Source organism: Boleophthalmus pectinirostris, unplaced genomic scaffold, assembly GCF_026225935.1.
Source record: "Boleophthalmus pectinirostris isolate CB_2022bp ecotype Guang Dong unplaced genomic scaffold, ASM2622593v1 HiC_scaffold_3, whole genome shotgun sequence".
NCBI lineage: Eukaryota > Metazoa > Chordata > Actinopteri > Gobiiformes > Gobiidae > Boleophthalmus > Boleophthalmus pectinirostris.
In genome coordinates, this window is record NW_026571299.1 from 43,294,068 (window position 1) to 43,322,055 (window position 27,988).

The 27,988-nt window shown below is 38.2% G+C and overlaps 2 protein-coding genes across 2 annotated transcripts; one reads left to right on the plus strand and one right to left on the minus strand.

Annotated features, from left to right (window-relative positions):
• The first annotated feature begins 90 nt into the window (after positions 1-90).
• Positions 91-25,611, plus strand: LOC110170190 (corticotropin-releasing factor receptor 1-like). Its single transcript, XM_020935820.2, has 17 exons — positions 91-151; positions 479-531; positions 4,238-4,331; positions 5,723-5,770; positions 6,247-6,366; positions 7,331-7,413; positions 12,359-12,465; positions 14,148-14,268; positions 18,506-18,659; positions 19,865-19,925; positions 21,137-21,209; positions 21,367-21,452; positions 22,285-22,423; positions 22,508-22,549; positions 22,668-22,840; positions 23,006-23,105; positions 25,596-25,611. The coding sequence occupies exons 1-15, from the start codon at positions 91-93 to the stop codon at positions 22,806-22,808; spliced, it is 1,383 nt and encodes a 460-aa protein (XP_020791479.1). The 3' UTR covers positions 22,809-22,840; positions 23,006-23,105; positions 25,596-25,611.
• On the minus strand, positions 24,306-27,976 carry golt1a (golgi transport 1A). Its single transcript, XM_020935904.2, has 5 exons — positions 27,915-27,976; positions 27,435-27,526; positions 26,605-26,783; positions 24,829-24,892; positions 24,306-24,754 (listed from the first exon to the last, which is right to left on the minus strand). Exons 1-5 carry the CDS (start codon positions 27,937-27,939, stop codon positions 24,725-24,727), a joined length of 390 nt encoding a protein of 129 aa, XP_020791563.1. The 5' UTR covers positions 27,940-27,976; the 3' UTR covers positions 24,306-24,724.
• Positions 27,977-27,988: the final 12 nt, after the last annotated feature.

The window sequence follows — 27,988 nt, forward strand, 5'->3', positions numbered from 1 at the left end:
AGGCGATGTCTTCCCCCGGGGAGTGGACACTGGAGGTGATAGAGGTGAGGCTAAGGAGTCTGAAGGGGATAATGAGATGATGAGGTGGTGATGAGAAGTTTAGGACGTAAAGGGGACGATGAGGATAAGGAGAAAGAAGAGGACAATGAGAGTATGAAGAGGTGAAGGGGACGATGAGGGTAAGGAGAGTGAAGAGGACGATGAGATCAGAGGACACAGACTGATATTCCTGCTCCTTTGTGTTTCATTTTATGGTCCTCACGTTTTGTGTGAGACTTGGACATTATTTTTTGTTGATAACACTCACCTCACCTAGTTTACATAAATGTATGCGTAAATGTGTTTTTTTTACACACTTGGACGTGTTTGTTTGATGCAATGCAAGTGTGATGGAACTAACAAGCGCCGAGTGGTTAAACTTTGCATCATGTATTTCTCTATTAATAAAATCATAATCTATTTTAATGTTCAAATCCAGTAGCTGTGGGTTGTGGAAAACTCATCTTCAACAGCAGCTCACCCAGGCTCAATGTAAGGCTGTTGTTACATCATTAAAAATGCTGTTTTGTGTATTGATTATGTTCAAGGTCAGGACATATTTGAAGTTTGGACTGTTATGCAACTGAGTTATGAATGCCATGTTCACTGAAAAGTGCAACGTAAACATGGTGTAACATCAGTTACTTAGTTCTAAGCTAGATCATTCAACCTTCGTCTAGGTATCAACCAATTTGTCATTAAAATGTGTATTGTCAGCAATGAATTTCTATTTTTCTGTATTTCTTCTTTTCAAAATACCAAAAAAACGGTTTGCCAGGTGTTGAGTTTCACATAGACATTTTTTGACAATTTCTTCAGCAATATTTGGGTATTTCCATGGTCATAAGATCAATAAAATGTCTGCACCTTCCCCCCAACTATATATCTATAATGGTAGTTGTGTTAAATGCTGTTAAAAGATTTTCATACAGGGCATAAATGTGAAAAACATGGTCCAACCTGTTTTGGAGATAAGGATGTTATTTAGTTTTATTACCTGTTTATTTAGACCGGTCAGCTTTTGATCACTGGTAATCACAGGGTCTCTCACAATTTGATATGATACTTGATACACAACTCACAATACGGTAGTACATGCAATAATAGATATATGCTGCACATAATATAATATCATTTTTAAACCACTACTTGTGCAAAGTCATGGAATCATTTTTTTGTTTGTTTGTTTGTTTGTTTGTTTGTTTGTTTGTTTGTTTGTTTGTTTTTTTCAACAAACCACAGAATAGCACTGTCACAAAATTATTTAGTGAAACATACCAAAGAATATTCTTGGTGATATATCAATACAGCAACCAGTGATAATGATACTGTGTCACTAAATTTAGTATCACGATAGACAGATCTTTCAATATTTTAGCACACCCTTTCTTCTTAGACATGTTGGTTGAATGTTCTCATGCTCTAAACTTCAGTTGATGCTTTTAAGTTGCGTTTAAAAACACACTTTTCTCACTGACGCAAGAGTATTACATGGTCTTCTGACAGTCTTTTATTGATTTTATTTTCTGTTTTTCTATTTCTGATTTTAGTATTTTTTTATTGAATTTGCTTTTTTATTTTTATGCTTTATTTTATTCAATCTGTTAATCTATATTGTGCCAACTCTGTGCAGCACCATGGAGACTTTGTGTTGGTAAATGTGCTATACAAATAAAGTTGGATTGGATTGGATTAACAGAACGTGGGTGTTTTTGCCACAGATGGTGCGGTGAGAGTAGCTGTGTTAGTGACCCTACACTGTGAGCCTGTTGGATGGGGTGCATTGTATTTGCTGATCTGACATATTGATCGGTGTTACATAGACATTAGTCGAACATGTGTTGTGTCAGAACAGAGAGACGTCCTAGTGCATTTACATTACACTGACAATGACTAAAGATAAAGATCGATGACTACACTATATCATGAAGAGTAGTTCCCTTGGTGGTTAATTAACTTTCAGCCTCTTCTCAACAGTGGCATCGAGGTATATAGCCTCACATCACCTCTATTTGTCATGAAGACAGACACATTATGTCCCAGATGTATTGTTATAGTAATATTGGAAAAGCATGTTGGAGTATGTATCAGGAATTTGTAAGTGTTCAGATAAGTGTTAGGACTCAGAAACCTGCTTCCTTATTACTATGACTAAATAAAAACCTGATGATTTAGACCAAATGAATTTCCAAGTGCACATCTGGTTTTTAGTTGAGTCTCTGTGAAAGTCTTTCTGAGAGATTCTAAATGTGCATGAATTATATCTTGTTGGTAAAACCTTATTCAATATACAATTAATTTTTTATCCTGCACTTTGAAGCTAGCACCTGGTCACTTCAATCATCATGAGCTTAGGCGGATGCTCATTTGCCTGCTTGTTAACAAGGAAAGCCCAGCTGTGTAGATCTGTGAGCACGCCCCACATTTACATATCCTTTCACCACAGAGGACAGTGACTGCGTTGGAGTGCTTATGGGGCAGGGAGCATATAGTTATCAGGCTCTGATTCACAGCTCTCCTCTCTGTGCAGCTAATTTAACATATAGAAACAGATGTTGTGATGTATTTTACTAATATCATGGCCATTATTAACTGCTCCACGTGCGCAGTACCATGGTATTCAATGTTTGTCATATTCTCATACCAGTGGTGGACGAAGTACTCAAGTTTGTTACTTAAGTAAAACTATTCAAGTTTAAAAATTCACTTAAAGACTATATTTTGAGATCTAATAATATTTCGAATGTAGTGATTTAGATTTGTGCTAGATTTTATTCAATAGAAATTACTGAATCAATCTTTTTATTCTAGCTGATTTTATTTGTTTATTTGTTGTTATATATTTGCTTAAACAATGAACGTGTTAAAAATAAACTCCTCGGCTTTTTCAGCAGGTCTCAAAAAATAAGAAAAAAAAAATTCAGTACACTTCAAAAATGTAGTAGAGTTGAAAGTACAGATACCTGCTCTCATATAGTAAAAGTCAAAATATTCACTTGTACTTAAGTAAAGTAAATATATAATAGACTACTTTAGTACTTTTACTTTGTTACATTCCACCACTGCTTCATACTCAAAATGCCTTGATCAAATTATTGCTTTGCAGAATAAACCTGCTCAGGAATAACTGTTTGGTATTGATCCCACTGACTTAGCTTGATACTGGATTGCTAATGATGACAGTTCCCATTGTTTGAAGAAAATAATTAGTAACACAGCACTTCTTCTTGTTAGACGGTCCAGATGTTTTCAGATTTTGGAGCTGTCAGAGCTTGTGTATGTGCCAGCATAATACATGTGGATCGTGTATAAGCATCTAATTGGCTATGAGATGGGGTACTGTATGTATGTTTTGACTATGGGAATGTGCTCCCCCCTCTGCTGTTTAGAGGAAGATGACAGGAGATGATTGAATGAAGGCATCCACACTCATCGATGTGTCAGATGTGCTGATGCCAGATGCCTGCTCAGCTGCTCCTCTGCTCCACACCGCCAGCTGCTGCTCTGTATTTAGGCCAGGAGAGGGGCATAGGGGGTCTAGATATAAACTTATGTAGATATATTGTTGACGAAGGGTTTCTTTTGTGTGTGTTTTCTTTTTCTTTTCTTTTTTTTTCTTTCATGAGCTATATGTGTATGTGGATGTTTGAATGCTTTTGAGGAGCTATATAGATTTATGAAAAAATTGTCTTATTATTATTTACACTATCAGATTGTATTTAGTTTGTAGTTTGTTCAAACCAGTGTGTTGTAAATATGCTACACTAACATGTGGGCAACTGCTTAGCGTAAAACCAGGACATATTTTAAATGGGGCAGTCCTGGGCCAGTTAAACCAGGACATACTGACAGAGTGATCCACCTGCAGATTTTCAAGTAGTTGTAGTTCACTACAATTTTGTTGCATATTTAGTGTAAGGAATTTTTTTATGCAATCCACAATATATGGCTTTCATATTAACTTAACAAGTAGTGGTTTAACAAAGAACTATTTTTGCTAAAATGTATTTGTTCATTAAAAGACAGCAATATATGAGTCTTGACTCATGTATCATGTATCATGTATCATGTATCGTATCAAATCGTGAGGGACCATGTGATTCCCAGCCCTAGAATAGAGCCCCATGGCAGCAGCTGATATGAATGTGACATGCTCGACTCATGTGTCTTTATTCTTGTAACACTGCTCTGTGCCTAGGTCCCTCTCCTCCTCCTGGTCCTCTCTCTGGGGGGAGTGTCTTGTCTGGACTTCAACTGCGAGACCCTCCTCATGATGGCGTCCAACCTCACAGGTCGGCCCCTTTGCTCTTTTCACATATAATATCCACACAGTACATTACAGTGCATTACTGTGCATTATAGGACATAACATTCCCTGTGCCTGCAGCAAAACTGCTGCAGATAAAGCAATGTATGTTGACCTGGTTTTCGTGCATTCTCTCTTTGTTCTGGTTTTGACCGTTGGTCATTGGTCTCCCCCGGTGCAATGGTCCTCACTGCTTCTAACATGTTGTCTATCAGTCCTGGCCAAACACTCAAATCTCTCAACTTCGAAGTGTACAAGTTTATAAACAATAGAAGCTGCTGGGGAAAATAATGACATATATCTACCAACTTGGGTACAATACAGCTGTCATACAAAGAGGGCTTTTTGAGTTTTGAGTGAATCACAATTTTGTCACTGTGCCAATAGTTTTGCATACACAAGCTGCTCCGTTACAATGAATGAACACATCATAATTTGACTACTCCAGCAAGCACACCTCACTCGCTACATGATTAACAATGAGCACACAAAGAGATGAGAGATTGTGTTTGCACCTATGCCATTGTCTCACGCATCCTTGTGAATGTTCTCGTGTTGAAGTGGGTTAGTGCTGCCCACAGCTGTAGCCTGTCTCTGGAGCTGAATATGACTCACTTCTCCACAACCTTTTGTAGAGCAGAGAAGTTTCATTCAATGCGGGAAGTAAACAACCAGCTAGAGAGAGGTCACTTTAGAGACTCTTCCATTCAGAACTGTGGTGCGTTTACAGATACGACTGCTCTAAATAAAAGTGAATGTTTTGTGTTCAGTTTCCATAACAGTAGTATGTGTGACTCAATGAACTAGTCAGAAACTCTTTGTATTAAGCCATGTAGGAATGTTGTTACCTCATCAAAAATATATCCAGAGTTGTGTTTTGTTTGATTTACAAAAGGTGAGTAACCTTTAATTATTAATCTGTCTGTCTGAAACAACCTTACATGGATCAGAAAACAGTGTGATATAGGCCCTTTAAGTGACCCGACAGTGTTATACACGACTTTTGTGATTACAATGACTCATTTTAACATGAATAATGTTTGCATTTTAATGCAGTAGTAACAGGCTTATTCATGACTTTTAGTACATAACGTCTTGTACTGAAGGATTTTTGAGGACATTACTTGTTGAAATAAATATTTTGATTTTGAAATATGAAATGCTATGGCAACAGAAGCAATTTATCATCACTCTGAAACCCACATATGCATACATCATACTCTTCATCTAATCTTTCAGATTTCAAGTTTAATATTTTTTTAAAGCTAGAGTTTTAGGAGATTTTTTTTACCCTAAATGTTAGGACCTATACATAAGATGTGTGATGTGCAATGTATGGCAAGTGTCTGTGTGGACTTACTGTGTCTGTGTTTGCAGTGAGGACAATGCTGTTCAACTTGACGCTGACCTTCACTAACACATCAGGTAGAAGATATTTCATTGTTTCCTCTTATCGCCAACTTCAGCCGTAGTCACCTTCATTTGAGCTCATTAAAATGTTCTTTGAACAAATTCAACACTGAAGTCTACACAATGGCAGGTTGAATAAAAGGTGAACAATCTCCTTTTTTCAAGGTGGAACATTCTGGTTTTTTGTTGTTTTTTTTTTTCTCGTTTTTGTGACTTAGAAAGATAGAAAACAGTGTGTGTGTGTGTGTGTGTGTGTGTGTGTGTGCACGCGCGTGCGTGCGGGTGTGTGTGTGTGTGAATGAGAGAGACGATTACAGATGACACACCAAAAATATTGTGCATGAGGTGCTTATGTTGAACCAACATCAAACTAATATACAATATGGCTTTAGTAGAAAGCTTTGACAATGCAGTCACCAGTAATCTGCAAGTAACCGGGAATATTTAGTAATGCTACTGAGTCTTACATACTGGACTGCATGTGTGCGTAGGTCTGTTCTGTGACCTGTCAGTGGATGGAATAGGGACCTGCTGGCCTCGCAGTGCAGCTGGTGAAGTTGTCTCCAGGCCCTGTCCAGAACAGTTCAATGGGATTCACTACAACACCACTGGTTTGTCCCAAATACTCACACAGCAGTAATGTGCTACAATGTATTACTACAACATTAGTAGTAGAGTTTTTGTGTGACATGTTGGCATAACTAAGTGTAGGTGAACCTAGTTACAGTATTTTCCTATTTTCACTGACAGATTTTTGGGACTTGTCCACTTCTATTATGCATAATGACATAATAATACCTGTCAAAATGGCATAAATTGAATAATATTTCTCTCTAAATGTAATAAGTCAAATAATCTGATTGCATTATTTATTTAGCTTTAAAGGTCCTGTATTATGTGAAATGAACTCTTGTGAGCTTTAAGCCATGTTATGATGCTGTAACTACATCAAAAACACATCCTTAGTTGTGTTTTGTTTAATTCACACATGTTTGAGTAGTTGTCATTTATTATAATTAGTAGCAGTCAAGTCAAAAGTAGCAGTGCAGGTGCTCTACGAGGGTTAACTTGAAATGTTAACAAAATATCGCCCTCACTGAAAAAGAAGTGGGCAAAGTACAAATCCGAGGCATACCAAGTGAATAGATTAAAAGTACTTTATTACATGGAGGGATGCGAACGCATTTTGACCAGCAAGATGGTCTTCATCAGGGCATAAGGGTGAAACACAACCCACAAGTGAAATACAATTACATATCAATCACATGACAGCATCACATGACTATAGGAAAAAGAAACAAAAAAGGTTGGCCAACCATGGGGAAAGTATAGGTGTTCTGTGGGTCTGCACTTTCCCCATGGTTGACCAGCCTTTTTTGTCGATGTGCCTCGGGTTTGTACTTTGCTCACGTTTACATTTTGCTCACGTTTACAGTAAGGGCTACATTGTGTTTGTATTTGATGTGTAAACAGCATTACAACATAGATCAAAAAATAGTGTAATATGGACCATTTAATTCCTGATGTAGTATCAACATAGCCATATGCGTGATCTCTGACCTCTGTGGGTTTCAGATCGGGTCTACAGGGAGTGCCAGTCCAATGGAACCTGGGCACTTCGAGGAAACTACAGCCAGTGCACTGAGATCATCCTCCTGGTGAGTAGTTCAGATCACCATCAGATGACCTAATTAGTTAGTTCCACCACTACATACACCAGTCTATCATTTCCACCTGCCTATTGCAGTGGCAATATGGGCTCTATCTATTGATTGATTGTTACAACAGGTAGACAGGAAACAAATTCAAAAATAAGTTCATCTGTTCTAAACGACTCAGATTCCCATTTCATCACCAAACTACATTCACATTTGTGGACAATGCTTTTGCTCAGTGAATGAATGCTGCTTCACTTTGATATCCCCAGTTGAATATTTATTTTAACCCATAAATCCTAAAGAACTGTATATGTTCGAAAATGCTTTGCAGAGTGAGCTTTTTTGTCAATCAATCAACATTAGTCTATATACACAGTTTGCTTGGCTCTGGCCATGGAGCACTTTTGAAACTTCAAAAACTTTATGTGTAATTCTACGTATCATTTAAATCAATTTCTGTGTATCTGAACATCTGCCATGTGAGCTATCAAAGTGTATTAACTGGACTTAGGTATTGACCACTAGTACTCACTTTTGACAATGAACATACAGAATGTACTGGTACACATTGTGGTAGTTGTATTATTCTAGTGTGTAAGGAAGGGTCATTCTCAAAGAAATATTTACAAAGACTAAATTGGTTGTATTGTGTTGCTGGTACTGCTGGACAGGAGAAGCACAATGCCCCAACACTCATTCTTAGGAAATTGATCTTACTAGGTATAGTGTAGTGTTATTACACTGTTTAATGACCACCTCGGGCCCAGGAAATGTCTGTAGTCTCCTAATTGGTTGCTCAAGAAGACTGAAAAATATTAATATGAATTTCTCACAAGACTAAATCTTATAAAGCTAACAACTCAAGGATATTTCATTGTGTACCTTGAAGAAAAGGGCCATTGAACTGATGAGTCAGAGGATGAGGTCTGCGTCGACAGATTAGTTCTAGTAAAAAAATCTACTACATTTGAGCTTTGGGGGGTCTTTATGAGTGGATTATTTATGTGAAAATAAGTTTTAGCAGAAAATCCTGAAGGAACAAAGTTGATAAGGTGAAGTCCAGCTCAGATCCCAGCTCTGAATATGAGTCAGTGTGAAGTGACAGCAATGCCGTGCTCTGTTGCCGTGGAGACAGTGACTCAATAACAAATAAATAAATGAAGTGACAGATTGTGAGGAACACCAGCTGTGCATTCAGAGACCAGTGCCTTTAGACTGACAGGGCTTCAGTCACTTGTCTGTACTTTTTTAAATTTACAAATGTTACCTCCTGTGTCTTTAAACTGCCCAAAGGAAATATCTCCTGGGGACTGTCTCCGTCTCATGTGACACAGACTCCAGTTTTAGTCCTGCTTGTGTGGTCCCACTGAAGCTTGTATTCAGAGGAAAATTTCAGAAATGAGTATATCCCATAAGCCCCGGGCTTTAGTGTGACTGCATGTTGTCCAATGACCCCCTCTTGTCTTTATGCATTTAGAACACAAACCAATGAATCATGAATCAGCAGGGTTTTATTATGTGTCGCTCGTATGAACATGCTCAGTACAAACGGGTTCACACCTCATCAAAGAACAACAAACAAACAGCAGATGCCAAAAAAGAAATATTTCACTCAAACTGCTTAAGTTTGAATTGTCAAAAAGCAATGAGTTCTTCTATTTAAATGTGTGCCTTGACTGTTTGATCCCACAAAATACAGTTCTGAGCTTGAAGGCTGTTTCTACCTTCCTAATGAAAGCAAATGAACTCTGAAGCACAGTAGCTGTTGCCTGGGATCCAGAATACACAATACAATATGAAGACATATCACTATGGACTTGCCTGGCAACAGTTGCTACACAATAATCAAAAGTCATGTAATTGTGCTTGTGAAACATGTCTATTGGACTAATATGAGCATTGTTAAAGGGCATGATCTGTTTCTGATCTGTCATAATGTTGTTTTCTCATCACAAATGTACCTGGAGTTGTGTTGTGTTTTTTCCACATGTGTTTTAACACAATGTATATTTATGCTGAGTTCTTCTCTCCAACAGAAAACACCCTGTTCCACCTTGTGATGTCATGTGGTAATCCAATAACACTGTGTTTTTAAACTCCATACCTTCACTAGAATAATTTGGATTGCCAGTCTCCACTAAACTAAAAATAAAATGTAGATGTTAACTTGAAAACTACCACTTCATGACATCACAAGGTGGAACAGAGCATTTAGTGCTTTGAAGATGTAGATAGACTAATAATAAAGGACTATACAAACAAAACACAACTCTACACTCTGGGCATGTTTTTGAGAAGGTTACAATATTCTAACATGTTCACAAGAGTCAATACAGGACCTTTAAGGCAAGGATCTGTAGGTTGATAAGAATTTATTTGTAATAAATTTGTAAAACAGCACCTGCCAAACAGCCTTTCACACAAGCCACCTCTTCTGTTAAAATGTCACACATTACAGTGCTGTTTACGATCTTCAACTTGCCATTTAAATAACAAACATAAAAAGAGCATTATTCATTTTGTATGTTACAGTAATATAGGTTAACTCATATCCTTTGAATTTTAACAGGTTTTCTTCAGATGCCTTAGTTTGGTCGTAAGCTGAAGCAAAATGACTGATGATTAAAAAGCAAATTACTTCTTAGGTATACTTCCATCGAACGCATATTTGTTTGGGCACGCCTTGTCAGTAATGTCAAATAATTATGGTAGAAAAACTGCCAGCCGCCCACTCTGCAGAAGTGGGTGAGATATAGGGAGACAGATTGTGATTGTGAGTTTTTAGTGACAGCGAATATTCCCAGTGTGAATAAGTAAAATATATCTTATATCTCACGTAATAGATTTAGAGTCAGGGCTTAGTTATTTCAGACAGGATGAGCCAGTGTAGGTCAGTGTTTATAACAGTCAGCACTCCTCTGAGCAGAGTACAGACCTGCAAATGTCTTTTCAGAGCTACTCCTATAGCTCTGGGACTTCACTTATCACAGCTCTCCCATTGGACCACTGCCAGTCCCGCTGTCCAATCACAACAAAGCAGTCTCTTTCTGTGGGGGGAAATCACACAACCCAACATACGGACCTACTGTGGACCATCTGCACCAGGGCATTCAGGAAAGATCTAATAAAGAGGTCAATGAAGTGGAAACCATAGAACACATGAATAGCAGAAGGAGGCTGTGTTCAAATGATCTAATCCTCAGGGGACACACGCCTGTCTACTGCACACCTTGTGAAAGTTTTGGGGCAGCAGAAATGACCCAGGAATGAAACATCAGCACAAGAACACCGTGATGTACCTTACTCAACATATTTAGAGGTGTGAACACATCTTCCACCACTATGTTTACAACCTAAGCAGATAAAGACTGTTCGCAATGACTTTTCACTTACAAACGTTCTTCCTATTCAAACTCTAGATCGTCATCCCCAATATTAGCAGGCTATTCCTTGAACTTGTTATGTAATAAGAGCAGTGCCAACTAACTAACATGCAGCCTATTTTTATGGGGACCAGTGCTGTTAAAGTAATTAAGGGATGTTGTTTTTGGAAAGGCTTATTTCTGATCATGTAGCCTTTACAATCTGTCCTGGTCAAGCACAGCTACAAGCTTGTACATTCTCATTTACCTGCTTCTGGGACTTTAGCAACATTTGTATTTGCCGTATCTCTCCTATATCTCTACTGCTAAGTAACAATCCAACTGCATACAATGGACATATTTTTATTAAGAGATATGTGAGTATTTTATTGATACTTTGCAGTGACATCGTACTGGGGGGGTTCTACTGCACATGTATTTCTAATGGTGGAATGTTTATGAGTTACCATGGTGACACAATGCACACATTAGTAAACATTGTCAAAAAAAAGTTTTAAGTCTGAAAACTCAAGAAATAATACAAAATGGATTTAAACCACGCATTATCAGGAGAATACAAGTGCTCACTGTGTTCAGTGTTGGGAAGGTTACTTTTAAAATGTATTCCCCTACAGATTACAGATTACATACCCCAAAATGTAGTTTGTAACATAATCCATTAAATTACTTAAACTGAGTAACGTAATCTGAATACTTTGGATTACTTGGTTTGCTGTAGAGAAGCAAAGACTAAGATATCTTCACATAAGATGTTTTGTCTGCTAAAAGACAAAGAAAAGAACCGTATAAAAAATATTATTGATAGAAGAGGAGGAGACATGGTCCGTACAGCATGATTTAGTCCTGTTAAATCCTGTTTTAGACCTGGTTTAGACCTGGTTTAGACCTGATTTTAGACCAGGTTTAGACCTGGTTTTAGACCTGGTTTTAGACCTGGTTTTAGACCTGGTTTAGACCTGGTTTAGACCTGGTTTAGACCTGGTTTTTGTCCTGGTTTTAGACCTGGTTTAGACCTGGTTTAGACCTGGTTTAGACCTGGTTTTTGTCCTGGTTTTAGACCTGGTTTTAGACCTGGTTTAGACCTGGTTTTAGACCAGGTTTAGATCTGGTTTTAGACCTGGTTTTTAGACCAGGTTTAGACCTGGTTTAGACCCGGTTTAATCCTGGTTTTAGACCTGGTTTAGACCTGGTTTAGACCTGGTTTAGACCTGGTTTTAGTCCTGGTTTAGCCCAAAATGTAAAAACAGGAAAATAGTGTAATCCACTTATTTCAACAAAGTAACTGTAATCCAATTACCACTCACTGAAACAGTAACTGTAACTGAATACAGTTATTCATAATTTGTACTCTGTTTATGTGACTCCAGTACATGTACTCTGTTACTCCCCAACACTGCCTGTGTTTGACTTTCAGATAAGGACATTAGCAGTTGCAATATTATGTGTCCATTTCATGTGACTTGATGTGACAAGAAGGGCATCTGTTATACAAACATGCACTGTGACATGTTCAGTGTGCAGACCTCAGCCTGTATTGACAAGTTTTACTTTTGTTCTTACAGAGGAAGAGTAACGTACATTACCAGGTGGCTGTCATCATAAATTACCTCGGACACTGTATCTCCTTGGGCGCACTGGTGCTGGCGTTCACCCTCTTTATGAGACTTAGGTGAGCATTGATCCCTTTACAACTGTGCAGTGGTGGAACATAACGAAATACATGTAGTAAAGTACTGTACTTAAGTATACATTTTAAGTATCTGCTATCTACTTTAGTTACTTTTTACTCTTACTTCACTACAGCTTTGAACTGAACCGAAAAAATAAAGGAATATTTTTATTATTGTGTGAGACCTGCCTGAGGGGGTTAGTTTTAACATGTTCATAGTTTGAGCAAACAAAAATATACAAATAAAATCACTACATTTTAAGTTTTATTAGATCTCAAAATGTGCACAAAATACTTTTATTTTAACTCTTTCAGCATTTTTTTAAACAGGTACTTTAATACTTAATTGATTTTGTCATGCCATACTTACACTTTTACTTGAGTATTTTTTTGCTCCAGTTTTGGACTTCTATTTAGCAACAAACAGTGTTGGGAAGGTTACTTTTAAAATGTATTCCCCTACAGATTACAGACGTAATCCATTAAATTACTTAAAGTGAGTAACGTAATCTGAATATTTTGGATTACTTGATATTGTCATGCTTTTTAAAACTACATGAATGTAGTAAACACATCCTGAAAATTCTTGTTTTTTCTCTTCAAATTGTCTGTTGAGCCCAAGTCTCCATGAACAGACTTTTGTTTTACTGTAGAGAAGCAAAGACGAGGATCTGAACATAAGATGTTTTGTCTGTTCAAAGACAATAAAAAGCCTAGTCTTTCCTTAACCAGATTAAGATATTATTGATAAAGAAATAATTTTTATATGAGATCACCTTAAATTATGTCCACCCTACTGTTAGGTGTCATATTGTTTAGTCCTGGTTTAGTCCTGGTTTTACACCTGGTTTAGACCTGGTTTAGTCCTGATTTAGACCTGGTTTAGTTCTGGTTTTACACCTGGTTTAGTTCTAGTTTAGACCTGGTTTAGTTCTAGTTTAGACCTGGTTTAGTTCTAGTTTAGACCTGGTTTAGTCCTGATTTAGACCTGGTTTAGTCCTGGTTTTACACCTGGTTTAGTTCTAGTTTAGACCTGGTTTAGTTATAGTTTAGACCTGGTTTAGTTATAGTTTAGACCTGGTTTAGTCCTAGTTTAGAGCTGGTTAATTCTAGTTTAGACCTGGTTTAGTTCTAGTTTACACCTGGTTTAGTCCTGTTTAGTCCTGGTTTTAGTCCTGGATTAGTTCTAGTTTAGACCGGGTTTAGTCCTGGTTTTAGTCCTGGTTTAGCCCAAAATGTGAAAACAGGAAAATACCATTGTGTAATCCATTTATTTCAACAAAGTAACTGTAATCCAATTACCTCTCATTGAAACAGTAACTGTAACTGAATACAGTTACTCATAATTTGTACTCTGATTACATAACTTTGGTACGTGTAATCTGTTACTCCCCAACACTGGTAACAAAACTGAGTATTTCTTCCACCACTGCACTTATGTGAATACAAATGTTTTTAGTAGTGTACTACATGTTGAAATAATGCAACTAGACCTCGCTATTAAGATGTCAAACCAATTGTACCAAGCCTAAAAAGTAGTTATTAGGTCATGTGTATGAAATAAACCATGAAAAAAATTGTAGATTGTAGATAGAGGAATGACAAATTTTTGACCACCTCCAGTAGGTTTTAAGTGTATTTCTTCATAAATATCTCAGATATTTGTAAACCTTCTGCCTCAGGAGCATCCGCTGTCTGAGGAACATCATTCACTGGAACCTCATCTCAGCTTTTATCCTGAGGAACGCTACATGGTTCATCGTCCAGCTGACCATGTCCCCCACGGTCACAGAGAGCAACCCGGTAAATATAGCAGATGCTTAATGTCCAAAATTAGATGCAACATGAGACTTTAATGTTTTATATAGTGGTTCAGATTGCGCCACTAGCTCTATTGGTAGACTGTTTTCCACTGATGTGAAGGTTGATGGTTCCATTCCCCTCAGTTGGGGTTTCCTATGTAATCCACCTTGCCTTCAGTGTCTGTCTTTATTTATTTAGTGTAAGGATCCCTACTTTTCCTGGGAACGTATTTCAATGAATTATAGTAATGTACATCAAATTTAAATTATAGTACGGCATTACATGAACAATAGAAAAATCCCTGTCTCTTTGAACACTACACACATATCCACTTAAAACACTAGTCTTTATCCTCCACTTTTATATTAATTTGTAGTTTGTTCAAACACTATACCATTAGGCAAGGCAAGTTTATTTGTATAGCACAATTTGCACACAAAGTAATTCAAAGTGCTTTACAGAATAAGAAATACATTAAAATCATAATAAAAACTAATCAAAACATAAATAATCATAAAGAAAAGAAGAGAGAAGAGTGCAGAATGAAAACCTTTCATTACTGCCCAAATATTCTTTCACTGATAGCGGGTGAGTTCCAAATAGGAGGTGAGCATGGAGGTGTTTCCGGCTCCATCACCTCTGGCTCCAATTGACTTGATATTGAAAAATTGTTAGCCCTCTCTCTGTAACTGCTGCAGTGAACCTCGTCATTTTAGCCTTAAAATGGTCGTATTACCCTGCTCTACAGGACCCTGGAGTTTTTATTCCGTTATAGGAAAAAATGAGATTATAGCATTTTAGCAGTTCATGTGGACAAAAGGGATATAAAGGTGAACATGCTCATCTTGAGCAAATTTTACTCACAAGCCAAGAGCAAAAGTGTAAGTGATATTCTTCTAACTACTATGACTTACCTTTACCCACCTATTTACTTATTTATTTTCATATATAATATTAAAATGTTATAACATATATAAACCCTTTATTATTAGTCTGTCTAAAGTATCTAATTATGAAGTGGTAGTTTTCAAGTTAACAACTAACTTTACTTTTTGTTTAGTAAAGACAGGAAAGTTCAGGACTGAAATTATCCAAATAATTCTAGTGAATGTTTATGGAATGTAAAAACACAGAGGAGCATTGCCTGTATTACATATTGTCCGTAAATAAATTCCTATTCCTAATATGGAACTCAGCTCCTATAACTGCTAGCCTCATGAACGAACGCTATGGATGACGTCACACTCCTTTCGTCCTCACTCCCCTCGTCCTCACTCCTTTAGTCCTCACTCCCTTCGTCCTCACTCCTTTAGTCCTCACTCCCTTCGTCCTCACTCCTTTAGTCCTCACTCCCTTCGTCCTCACTCCTTTTGTCCTCACTCCCTTCGTCCTCACTCCTTTTGTCCTCACTCCCTTCGTCCTCACTCCTTTAGTCCACACTCCTTTAGTCCTCTCTCCTTTCGTCCTCACTCCTTTCGTCCTCACTCCTTTCGTCCTCACTCCTTTCGTCCACACTCCTTTCGTCCACACTCCTTTAGTCCACACTCCTTTCGTCCTCACTCCTTTCGTCCACACTCCTTTAGTCCTCACTCCTTTCGTCCTCACTCCTTTCGTCCTCACTCCTTTCGTCCTCACTCCTTTCGTCCTCACTCCTTTCGTCCTCACTCCTTTCGTCCACACTCCTTTCGTCCACACTCCCTTCGTCCTCACTCCTTTCGTCCACACTCCTTTAGTCCACACTCCTTTAGTCCACACTCTTTTCATCCTCACTCCTTTAGTCCACACTCCTTTAGTCCTCACTCCTTTAGTCCACACTCCTTTCGTCCTCACTCCTTTCATCCTCACTCCTTTAGTCCACACTCCTTTAGTCCTCACTCCTTTCGTCCTCACTCCTTTAGTCCTCACTCCTTTAGTCCACACTCCTTTCGTCCTCACTCCTTTTGTCCACACTCCTTTAGTCCACACTCCTTTAGTCCTCACTCCTTTCATCCTCACTCCTTTCGTCCACACTCCTTTAGTCCTCACTCCTTTCGTCCTCACTCCTTTAGTCCTCACTCCTTTAGTCCACACTCCTTTAGTCCTCACTCCTTTCGTCCTCACTCCTTTCGTCCTCACTCCTTTAGTCCACACTCCTTTCGTCCACACTCCTTTCGTCCACACTCCTTTAGTCCACACTCCTTTAGTCCTCACTCCTTTAGTCCACACTCCTTTCGTTCTCACTCCTTTCGTCCTCACTCCTTTAGTCCACACTCCTTTCGTCCTCACTCCTTTCGTCCTCACTCCTTTCGTCCTCACTCCTTTAGTCCACACTCCTTTAGTCCACACTCCTTTAGTCCTCACTCCTTTAGTCCTCACTCCTTTAGTCCTCACTCCCTTCGTCCTCACTCCTTTAGTCCACACTCCTTTAGTCCACACTCCTTTCGTCCTCACTCCTTTCATCCTCACTCCTTTAGTCCTCACTCCTTTCGTCCTCACTCCTTTAGTCCACACTCCTTTCGTCCTCACTCCTTTCGTCCTCACTCCTTTCGTCCTCACTCCTTTAGTCCTTACTCCTTTAGTCCACACTCCTTTAGTCCACACTCCTTTAGTCCTCACTCCTTTAGTCCTCACTCCTTTCGTCCTCACTCCTTTAGTCCACACTCCTTTAGTCCACACTCCTTTCGTCCACACTCCTTTAGTCCTCACTCCTTTCGTCCTCACTCCCTTCGTCCTCACTCCTTTAGTCCACACTCCTTTCGTCCTCACTCCTTTCGTCCACACTCCTTTCGTCCTCACTCCTTTCGTCCTCACTCCTTTAGTCCACACTCCTTTAGTCCACACTCCTTTAGTCCACACTCCTTTAGTCCTCACTCCTTTAGTCCTCACTCCTTTCGTCCTCACTCCCTTCGTCCTCACTCCTTTAGTCCACACTCCTTTCGTCCTCACTCCTTTAGTCCACACTCCTTTAGTCCACACTCCTTTAGTCCACACTCCTTTAGTCCTCACTCCTTTAGTCCACACTCCTTTAGTCCACACTCCTTTAGTCCTCACTCCTTTAGTCCTCACTCCTTTCGTCCTCACTCCTTTAGTCCACACTCCTTTAGTCCACACTCCTTTAGTCCTCACTCCTTTCGTCCTCACTCCCTTCGTCCTCACTCCTTTAGTCCACACTCCTTTAGTCCACACTCCTTTCGTCCTCACTCCTTTCGTCCTCACTCCTTTCGTCCTCACTCCTTTCGTCCTCACTCCTTTAGTCCTCACTCCTTTAGTCCTCACTCCCTTCGTCCTCACTCCTTTAGTCCTCACTCCTTTCGTCCACACTCCTTTAGTCCACACTCCTTTAGTCCACACTCCTTTAGTCCACACTCCTTTAGTCCTCACTCCTTTAGTCCACACTCCTTTAGTCCTCACTCCTTTAGTCCACACTCCTTTAGTCCTCACTCCTTTAGTCCTCACTCCTTTAGTCCACACTCCTTTAGTCCACACTCCTTTAGTCCTCACTCCTTTAGTCCTCACTCCTTTCGTCCTCACTCCCTTCGTCCTCACTCCTTTAGTCCACACTCCTTTCGTCCTCACTCCTTTCGTCCTCACTCCTTTAGTCCACACTCCTTTCGTCCTCACTCCTTTAGTCCTCACTCCTTTCGTCCTCACTCCTTTAGTCCACACTCCTTTAGTCCACACTCCTTTAGTCCACACTCCTTTAGTCCTCACTCCTTTCATCCTCACTCCCTTCGTCCTCACTCCTTTAGTCCACACTCCTTTCGTCCTCACTCCTTTCGTCCTCACTCCTTTCGTCCACACTCCCTTAGTCCTCTTCTTTATACAGTCTATGGTTTTATCACAGTTTTCAGAGATTTGTTTTGGAATGTGACTGCACTCGTATATACCTCATACTTTTCAAAGCATTTCAATTCAATTTTGGTAAAGTAAGTTTCCTTCTCATTCCATATATAGCATAAAGGCTGTCGAGGTTTCATGTATTTATTTAAAACCATGTGCTGTGTGAACTGGTGTATGTATGAATGTGTGGAATGGGTGAGTTTCCCTTGATGTGTTTTTAGCACCCAGTAGAGATAAAAGTGTTGCAGTTAGGAGTCACGCAGGTTCACCCCAGACGAGGAAGTGTGTACAAAGACATGTCCAAATTAGAGTTGTTTTTCCATTTGATTTGTCGCCGTTTGAGGCCACTTTCTGCAGCAGCGCTATAAAAATGTCTGCTTACCCACATTTCCTTCTCTCGTTGTGTGTGTGCCCTCAGGTGTGGTGTCGACTGGTGACCTCTGCTTATAACTACTTCCATGTGACCAATTTCTTTTGGATGTTTGGGGAAGGATGTTACCTACACACAGCTGTGGTGTTGACGTACTCCACTGATAAGCTGCGGAGGTGGATGTTTCTGGCCATCGGATGGGGTAAAAACATCTTCTAACAAAGGTCCTATAGGCGCGTTGCATGCTGGGAATTATTTTGGTTGGCGACAAGAAACACTAATTCAACATGACGGACGGAGTGAGAAAGCACGTGAAGGGTATTGATCCCGGTTATTTATCCACTCTAACGGCAGAGAACCCAAGACCATTTGACCAGAAATTGGTCAGAAGCATCGATGGACGCTAAATCACACTTTTCAACCCCTACAAAAGGTGGACCAAACCAAATTTCTGGTCGGAATCGCCAACTACCTGGACAAATATTCACTTGGGCGATATCCACAATGACTTGGTGGAAACTCCTGGGCCGTTCACAACAGAAAAGATGAAAACCTCCAAGAGTCTCGATGTGTTGTTGAACTTGTTGGAGTCCACAGTTTGCTAGGATCTTCTACGTTTGCTCTGTGGATGTTTGAAAGCCGTTTAATTCACCGTTAGTGGTTCTTTTCACTGGGAATACGAAAAAGACATTTTCCTTCTTCCGTGCTTCTATTTGTGCATCTGATAATGCAGCAGGAATTGCCCATTATCGGGGAGAAATACATGAGGTTACGCGCTGTGTTTGCCTCTGACCAAAATATTTCCCAGCATGCAACGCGGGCTTTTAATAACAATGACGTCAGCTCAAACTCGCCTATATTATGCACAATTTACTCTTGTTATCTTTTACCCATGTTAGAATGTTGTTACCTAATTAGAAACATACCCAAAGTTGTGTTTTCATTCATGCTTTAATAATCCTTGATTAGTCTGTCCACAAAGCTCCAAGTGCTCTGTTCAACCTTGTAATGTCATGATGTGGTCATTTTCAAATTAACAGCTACCTTTTACCTTTTGTTCAGCAGAGATTGGAAATTACAGGGGTGAAATTATCCACCTGATTTAATGAAGGTGTATGGAGTTTAAAGACACAATGAAGCACTTCTTGTATTGCCACATGACATCACAAGGTGGAATGTTTTCTGTTTGAGAGAAGAACCAAACCTAAATATGCAGGCTTTGTGTGTTAAACATGTGTGAATAAAACAAAGGTATTTTTTGGGTATTTTTTTGATGAGGAAACAACATTATAACATCGATAGATAGATAGATAAATAGATAGATAGAAAAAGAGCGTAATATGGGCCCTTTATAACTGTTATACTTGTAATCACCTAATCACTATTTATACTGTTTTTTTATCATAGGAATTCCACTGCCTATCATTGTGGCCTGGGCTTTTGGGAAGCTTTACTACGACAATGAAAAGTGAGTTCACAATCTGCTAATTGGGTCCAGTCAAGTGGTAACGGAGGGAAACAGGGGCAGATTTTTGACATTCAAATGTCTCTTATTCAGAAACTAGAGGAACTATTGAAATAAGTAAAGTATCAGAATGTAGGAAAGAGTTACACTCCAAAAGGGTCAAGTTAAACTCAAATATAACGGATTCCAGGCACTCCAAAACAGTAGAAAAAATTTACACATCGCACGAGGAAAAATATAATTAAAAGGCATTTATTTGAATGGCCAAAGCCAACATGTTTCGACCTTAACTGGTCTTCATCAGGGTTTCATTGCTGATGACCATATGGTTCAAAATTAGGTTGAAAAACCTCTTACTTTTTGACTAATGAGATTTTTTATTAAGAAAGGTCATGGTAACAGAGGGAAAAGTAACGGAGGGAAAATTGTACAAACAAGTAGAAGGTGCAGGATTTTACATCATTTTTCAGCTTTTTTCTTCTGAATACTTTAATATTACTTCAAAATGAAAGGAAACTATTTCAAAAAAATATGTCAGTCCTTCCAAGCTAATTTTTATCATTTTAAATACATTTTTTTTTGAAAAATCATGTACCTTCATCAACAGTTCAAAGATGGAATAACACAAGATATGATGAAATACATCCATTTATTGACATGATTTGCAGGTCTTTGAAATTTGGGAAATAATTTTTGTTCCATGTTTCATACATGGTCTGTTTAAAACATATGGAACTTTAGAACCAAAAATGGTACAGAAAAAAGGTCAACAGTTTCATAAACTAGAGTACATATGTATCTGTTCAATACATTTTTATATCAGATGCATTAACTTGAATTTTTGGCCTTGCTGTTTACTTCTGCTTGACCGGGCCCATTTGTTATTGTGACAGGTATATCATTAATGTAGTATTGTGAAATGTTTTAATGTGTTTTCTGGAGTTTCCATACTGAAGGTGTGAGACAGGCCTTTACTCTGACAGTGTTTAAATCCAGGCTAAAAACTCTTCTGTTTAGCTGTGCATATGACTGAAAGATTTTTATTTTGTACTCTTCTCTTTTAATGTTCATTATATTGCAATTATTTATGTTTTGATTTGTTTGTATTGCCATTTTAATGTCTGTCTTAATCTGTAAAGCACTTTGAATTACTCTGTGTACAAACTGTGCAAAAATACATGCCTTGTCTTCCAATAGTTGATTTGTATTTCCAGGTGCTGGTTTGGGAAAAAGGCTGGTGTATACACAGACTACATCTACCAAGGCCCAATGATCCTAGTTTTGTTGGTAAGAATTAAAATAAACACTGTGAGGTAATTTTCAGATTGACTCAGATTTTTAGATAGACTGATTTCATTCACTTTGAACATTAAACAAATTTTGAGAAACTAATTATGAGGAGTCACAGTGTTAAAATCCATACATATGTCATGTTTTTTTACAGATTAATTTTGTATTCCTGTTCAACATTGTGAGGATCTTGATGACAAAGCTCAGAGCGTCCACAACCACTGAGACTATACAATACAGGTACATTTTCCCTGAACAGCCTGATGCTGTGTTCATTTTACTGACGTACATTTAAAGAACTACTGTGTAACTTTTTAGACAAAGTAAACAAAAACATACGATTTTTTTTGTTTGTTTTTGTTTTTTGTTGCACTGAAATATAATATAAAAGTGATATAGAGTATAAAAACATGTGTCCTTACTCTGAGCGGGCTTGCATCTCCATAAACCTGACTTTTACTTGGTCACCTGGCTGGCTTCATGGACATGTTGTTCCCCTGGCTATGACTTTCCATAATATATCATAAAACACATTTATGTCCATGTAGAATGTATGTATGTCTCCTATTTTCATGGAATCATACAGTTGACTTGCAACCTTCGGACAGTTACGCCAGGTTACTTTAAGTTGATTTATTTCACTACTATTTTATTAAGTTTAGTCTTTATTCGAAGAGACAATGTACAGAGACATTAAACTCATAGAGACAGAGATGTTCCACACCAGATTATATTTTAACAGCTACTTTCCCTCTGCAGTCCCTGATTTACAGATTAAATTATACAGTCAGTCAACAATAAGAACTATTCACATTCACTGTTCACACTCACACATCATCACACATGTACAATACAATCATGCATCTCAACAAAGGGTTATGTATTTACAAAGTTGTGAGTTTCATCTTATAAAATACATATTAGCATATTTTAGGAGGGTACATGACTTAGATTCAAACTTTTAAAAGGGGACAGATAAAAGTTTGGTACCCGCTACAGGTAGCCCTCTTCAGAACACCTAATCCCAGACAGCAGAACAATGGGCTGATAGTGGTTTGTTCATCATTCACAGAAAGGCAGTTAAAGCCACCCTGGTCCTGTTGCCTCTGCTGGGCATCACATACATGTTATTCTTTGTGAATCCTGGAGGAGATGACCAGCTGAGCCAAATTGTCTTCATTTACTTCAACTCCTTTCTGGAGTCTTTCCAGGTAAAAGACACCTCTAAGATCAGTATTTGTCTGGGGGTATTCTAGCTTGTGATCTAAATATATAAGTTTGTCCTCTTTCCTCAGGGGTTCTTTGTATCTGTGTTTTATTGCTTCCTGAACAGTGAGGTAAAGTTAATCTTTATTTGCCACAAACTCTTCTTTAGAATATTAATTTCTACATATACGCTGCATTCTTTAATAATTCCAAGAGCTTCCAGGTTTATTTGGTTGTTTTGTATCCCAGGTGCGGTCCGCTGTGAGGAAGCGCTGGCTCCGGTGGCAGGACCAGAACTCCATCCGCAGTAGAACCATGAGGGCCACATCCATCCCCACTTCTCCCAGTCGAGGATCTTTCCACAGCATCAAACAAACCTCTCATCTCTGACCTTAGCTTCATCTATACAAACTTTCTTAAAGGTGCACTATAACTTTTTGGGTGTGGGGTTCCACTATCTGCTTGTCTCCATGGGAATTCTATTGCTTTTCCTGGAATATTGCACAGCACGGAGTTAAACAGATCTAATGCTGAACAATACCAGAAAAGCATGTGTTCTTACTGTGAATGGGCTCATCTCTCTACAGATCAGACCTGTAATTGCCATTTACTTGTCTCCATGGAGAGAGATTAGTTTAATGTCACACTGTGGAACATTCTTGGTCAAGCAGTAACCCTGCAATTGAGGTAGGTACTATACCCTCCATCACAAAAGTTACACAGCACACAACAAATAACAATGTTATTTACAACTGGATGAGCCTTAAAGACTTATGGGTCATCCAGGAGTGGGTCCTTATTTATTTATGTTCTTTTCAACTCTGAGCCATCCCTATTTCAATGTGAATGATGTCCTGTGTAATCAGTCCTATATAAACTGTATATATGTTACTATGGGTTACATCTTAACCATTTGCCTACATGCACTGCTTCTGTCTGTATAGTGCAGGGGTCTCCGGTCTTTCTCCAGTGAGCTATCTTCAGAAAACAAAAATGCCAGAGAGCAAGTAACTGAGTAAATATAAGAGCCACAGCTTCACATGGGGAACAGTTAGACGCCTATAAAACAACCAATCGTTATTTATTTATTAGTGCACAACATTATGCTTCAAAATGATACATTTACACCAGTAAAAGGCATTTAATCAGTCACATTGTTATTTAGCACGAGGGTGAAGAGCTACTGATAGGGCTCGAGCTACAGGTTGGAGACCCCTGGTATAGTGTATATATAATGGCCTGGAGCCTGTATAGGTGTATATTTCTTTTGATTGAATATAAAACAGCAAGTATCGATTGTTCTTAGAGACTAGTGTTGTAATGTCAGTTAACTAATGCTACAGTATTTGGGTCAAAGAATGGCAATGCCGTGTGTGTTACCATATCTCATTTTTTGTTACATTTGGGGACCAGGTTTGCCTACATGTGTGCCGGCTTACACTCCTCAGTTCAGGGAATAATAGACTATGTGTACATGGTATTTTAGCGCTGTGTTTACATTTGAGGAATGTTATGGAAACTTTTGTTATATTGTACAATACAATACAATACAAAACACAGCGGGGGCATAGAGCCTAGTTGCATAGATACACTTTTTAGGATACTGTAGAGTTGCTATAAATATTTATATTATGCATTGAAAGTTATTCTGAGCTGAGATGTAATGAGATGTTAATGTGCCCAGGCACTTACTCAGGAATTACAGGGAATAATGACATTCATAACATGCATAGCTGATAAGAATCTCAAATGCATGGGCAAGACAAACAAGTCCATGAATAAATTTAACTTTTTGTAGGTGCTGTATTAGAGGACAATGTAGACATAAGGTCTCTTTGCCAAACTGTTATAAAACTCATCACCAGCTCTACCCATATTTATTTTAGTGTAGATTATAATAGTCATTAATTGTGTGTGTAATTATTTGTGTAATTTATAAGGTTATTATTCTTTAAATATAAGAATAAAATATAAATGTTCCTGTGTAAAGTGTCACTGAAATTATCAATAATACATTCACTATCTCAGCACATTTGTCTTTTGCTAAGAACTCAGTATTGGTGGATGAAACAAAAGCATCGTAGTTAAAAACTATATTTATTATAAAAAAAGAAAACATTAAATACATCAGCTTTGACTCTGGGATCTGTTGGCCTTAATGGTGTGTACAAAAAGACATGTTCTGTCTATGGCTATTTAAAATCAACAACAAAGAAAACAGTTTCTCACGGTGTATATCTCTGTAGTAGCTAGTACAGTGCATGTCATACTGATAATCCTATTATAGTCCGAAACTCCCCCGATCATCAGACCATCGATGAGCTGCTGGAGAACCACTGGAAGATAGTTAGACAGTGGTCAGGTTTCAGCACAAATGTCCAAAAGGGTTCATTACTTCACATAAACTCACCGAATTGAGGAATGGTAAATTCAGAGCTGACAGCACAAAACTCAAAGCTACAGGGAAGAAGGACCTGCAGAGACAAACGACGTGCTAGTCAAAGCGGCAGCAATTCATTGGGGGAAACAAAAGTAGATTTGAAAAATGGGTTTGATGTTATTAAGTGTAATACATGAACAATTAAATATATATTTTAATCAACAAACTATTTCATGATACTTTACACAACCTGGGTTTCTGTTCTTATGTTTTAACCACTCCTAAAATAATGTATGCATTATGTTGAAAGCCCAGCGCTATTTCAATTGTTTATATAACTGCTGATCAAAGAGCTTTTTACTCTACGATTACTTTCAGTTTTATATGTTACTGAACATCTGTAGTACAAAAGTGATTTTTTTATAGCATTTGCATATTTTTGGCCATGATCTGTACTTATGTGACGCATGAGGAAATGATTAGCAAACCAGGCTGCCTGTCCTGATACATAACACTGTTTACATTTTAAAATGGTTATGAAAACAAACAGCTCTATCTTCAGGTGTTTTTGTTGTCAAGGCTGCAATTCAAAGGAGAAAATCTTGACAACAGCATAAAAAGGAATTCATTGCTAATTAAGATAAGAGTCAATGCCATAACATAATAGGTCTGTATCATTTGAATGGTGAAAGGGAGTGTAACATAAATAAACAGCACAGCGCAGAAGTACCTGTGTGGTGTAATTAGTTATAAAAACTTCCTCATTAATACTACTACTGCTTAATTGTTTTTTTTAGGTTATCTTGTCACGCATGCTGCCCCTGGTGAATGAATTATGGGTAATTACAGTATCTCTTAATTAAACGTTAAGTGTTTGTCAAGGGTGTAGTAGTCATCATTGCCATCGACCACACAATGTAAATGAATCAAGAAAGTAACTTGACTTTATGATCTGTTTCTATTAAGTGTGATCTTAAAGCCAACAATATTAATTTTATGGCTTTAAGATCGTACTCAATACAAACAGATCATAAACTGACATTGCACTGAGCTGAAGGCAAACCAAGACCTATTTTTTATCATGTGTGTTGTTTTAATTTATTTCTATATTAAAGTTATCATCTGTACTTAGATTTCCAGCTCTGTTGTACTCTCACATATCACCACTAGATGCTAACTACATCACTGCTGTCTGATCATGTGTCAGCACTGGCCTGACAGGTCAAGAACAGAGAGTAAAGGTGAGCCTGAGAAAAGGCCAGGAGGGGAAACAGGTTTCACACCTGCCATCTACTCCTCAAATAAACTCAATCAAATAAACTTAAAGACGGTAGCGTTAAATATAAACATGTTTTACTGTACTGTTATTAAAGTGTAACTTAAAAAGGGCCTGTACCTGATTTTAAATTCTTCTGTATGAGATTAATTATATTGTAAATGTAAAAGATAATTGAGGAGAAAAGGGACTAAACAGACAAACCTATGCTTTTTAAACTTGTATTTTGTTGGGTAATAACTAATAGAGAAGTCGTTCTTTTTGGATCAGGAACACTGTTAACAATCATGGGAAATAACTGACTGATACTATGCAAAATAGTTCTTTGTCATTTTCAAGAATGAGAATACAACACATAGAGGTAGAGTTTGCTGGGAACCATAGAAACAACTACATGGGACAGCATCAGACGGCTGTTTCTGTGTCATGGTGCAGAATCACAGTAAAGGATTAAGTGTGCGCACTCACACATGTTTGTCACAAACCAGGTACAGGTCCTTTAATTAATCACATTGACTACTGCCCCCTACCTGAATAAAAGCACAAAGCCATAACATTCTGCCGCCATGCCGATGATGGGCCAGCGGCACAGCACCAGAGCGACCCCTCCCAAGAAGAACAAAGAGCCCCTGAACTTGTGTCTCTGGAAGAAGAAATGCACTGTCCTCCTGACGCCTGTGATGAACGTCAGACCACACAGAAATAGGATCTGCAGTGGACAGGAGAAGCAATTTAACCATCAAACTTTGGACACAATACCATGTAAATAAAACATGTCTTTCAAAGGCTGAACAAGTGTTAGGGTTGAAGGGACCAGCTAGAACTGAAAGAGTAGAAATTATGAGTTCTCATAGGCCATTATGTTCAAATGAAATATTACTTTTACTAATAGTTGTGTAGATGAATTCACAAATGTTTAAATAATGGATTATCCAGTCTAAACATTTACAGGATTGCAAGTTACCAGTTAGTGATCATCTTTAAAAGTGCTGTCTTTTATCTGAATTTTCACAACAAAAACTGGATCTACATAAATCAGAGTTGAGTTTTGAAAAGCCAAACTGCTTTTAGATGAGGACTGTGCTCATTCAGACGTGATTCAGAGAGTGGACTGTGTCATGAGTCAGAGTCCACCTCCTGCTCTGAGCTTATCTGAGCCTTCTCTCCTCACACATGATTAGACCAATGAATGAAAAACTTCTTAGTCTATTCACAAATGTAGAGGAGTCAAACCATATGTAAAATGGATCTGGGTATGAGCTATAAATCATCTAAAGTTATTTAACTTGAAGCAAAGATTTTGTTCACAAACAATTCTCAAACAAACAATATAGTAATGCATTTTCTTGTTAAGGCTTACATTTCCAAATGCCAACAGGACAGAATCGAAGTACAGCAGGACTCCAAAGAGAAGAAAGAACAAGCCAAATCCCATCAAACCAACACCTATCTCTGTAAAACCAGCATATTAAACATACAGAATACATACATACTTGATGATTGAATCATTAATATTCCACGTGTCAGTGAGTGTACAGAAATATCATCTTATTTGAATAATTGAGTCAGCACAAGGTTAAAGGGCCCATATTATGCAATGTTCAGATCCTGTTATAATATTGTTTCTTCATCACAAACATGAGGAAGGAAACAAAAAAAACAACCCAAGGTATGTTTTTGATGAGGTAACAACATTATAACATGTCTAAAAGCTCACATGAAGCCATTTGCTTAAAAAAGGATCTATATAATACTTGGGATATAGTCCTTTCATGTCACTTGTAGTTGTAGAACATATTTCTAATATTAAAATAAGAAATTTGAAAATAAGAGCACTCACTCTGAAACTCAGTGATGGCCACCATGTTGAAGTTCAGCTGACATCAGAGTCCTGGTCGTGTCATGTGACCTTTG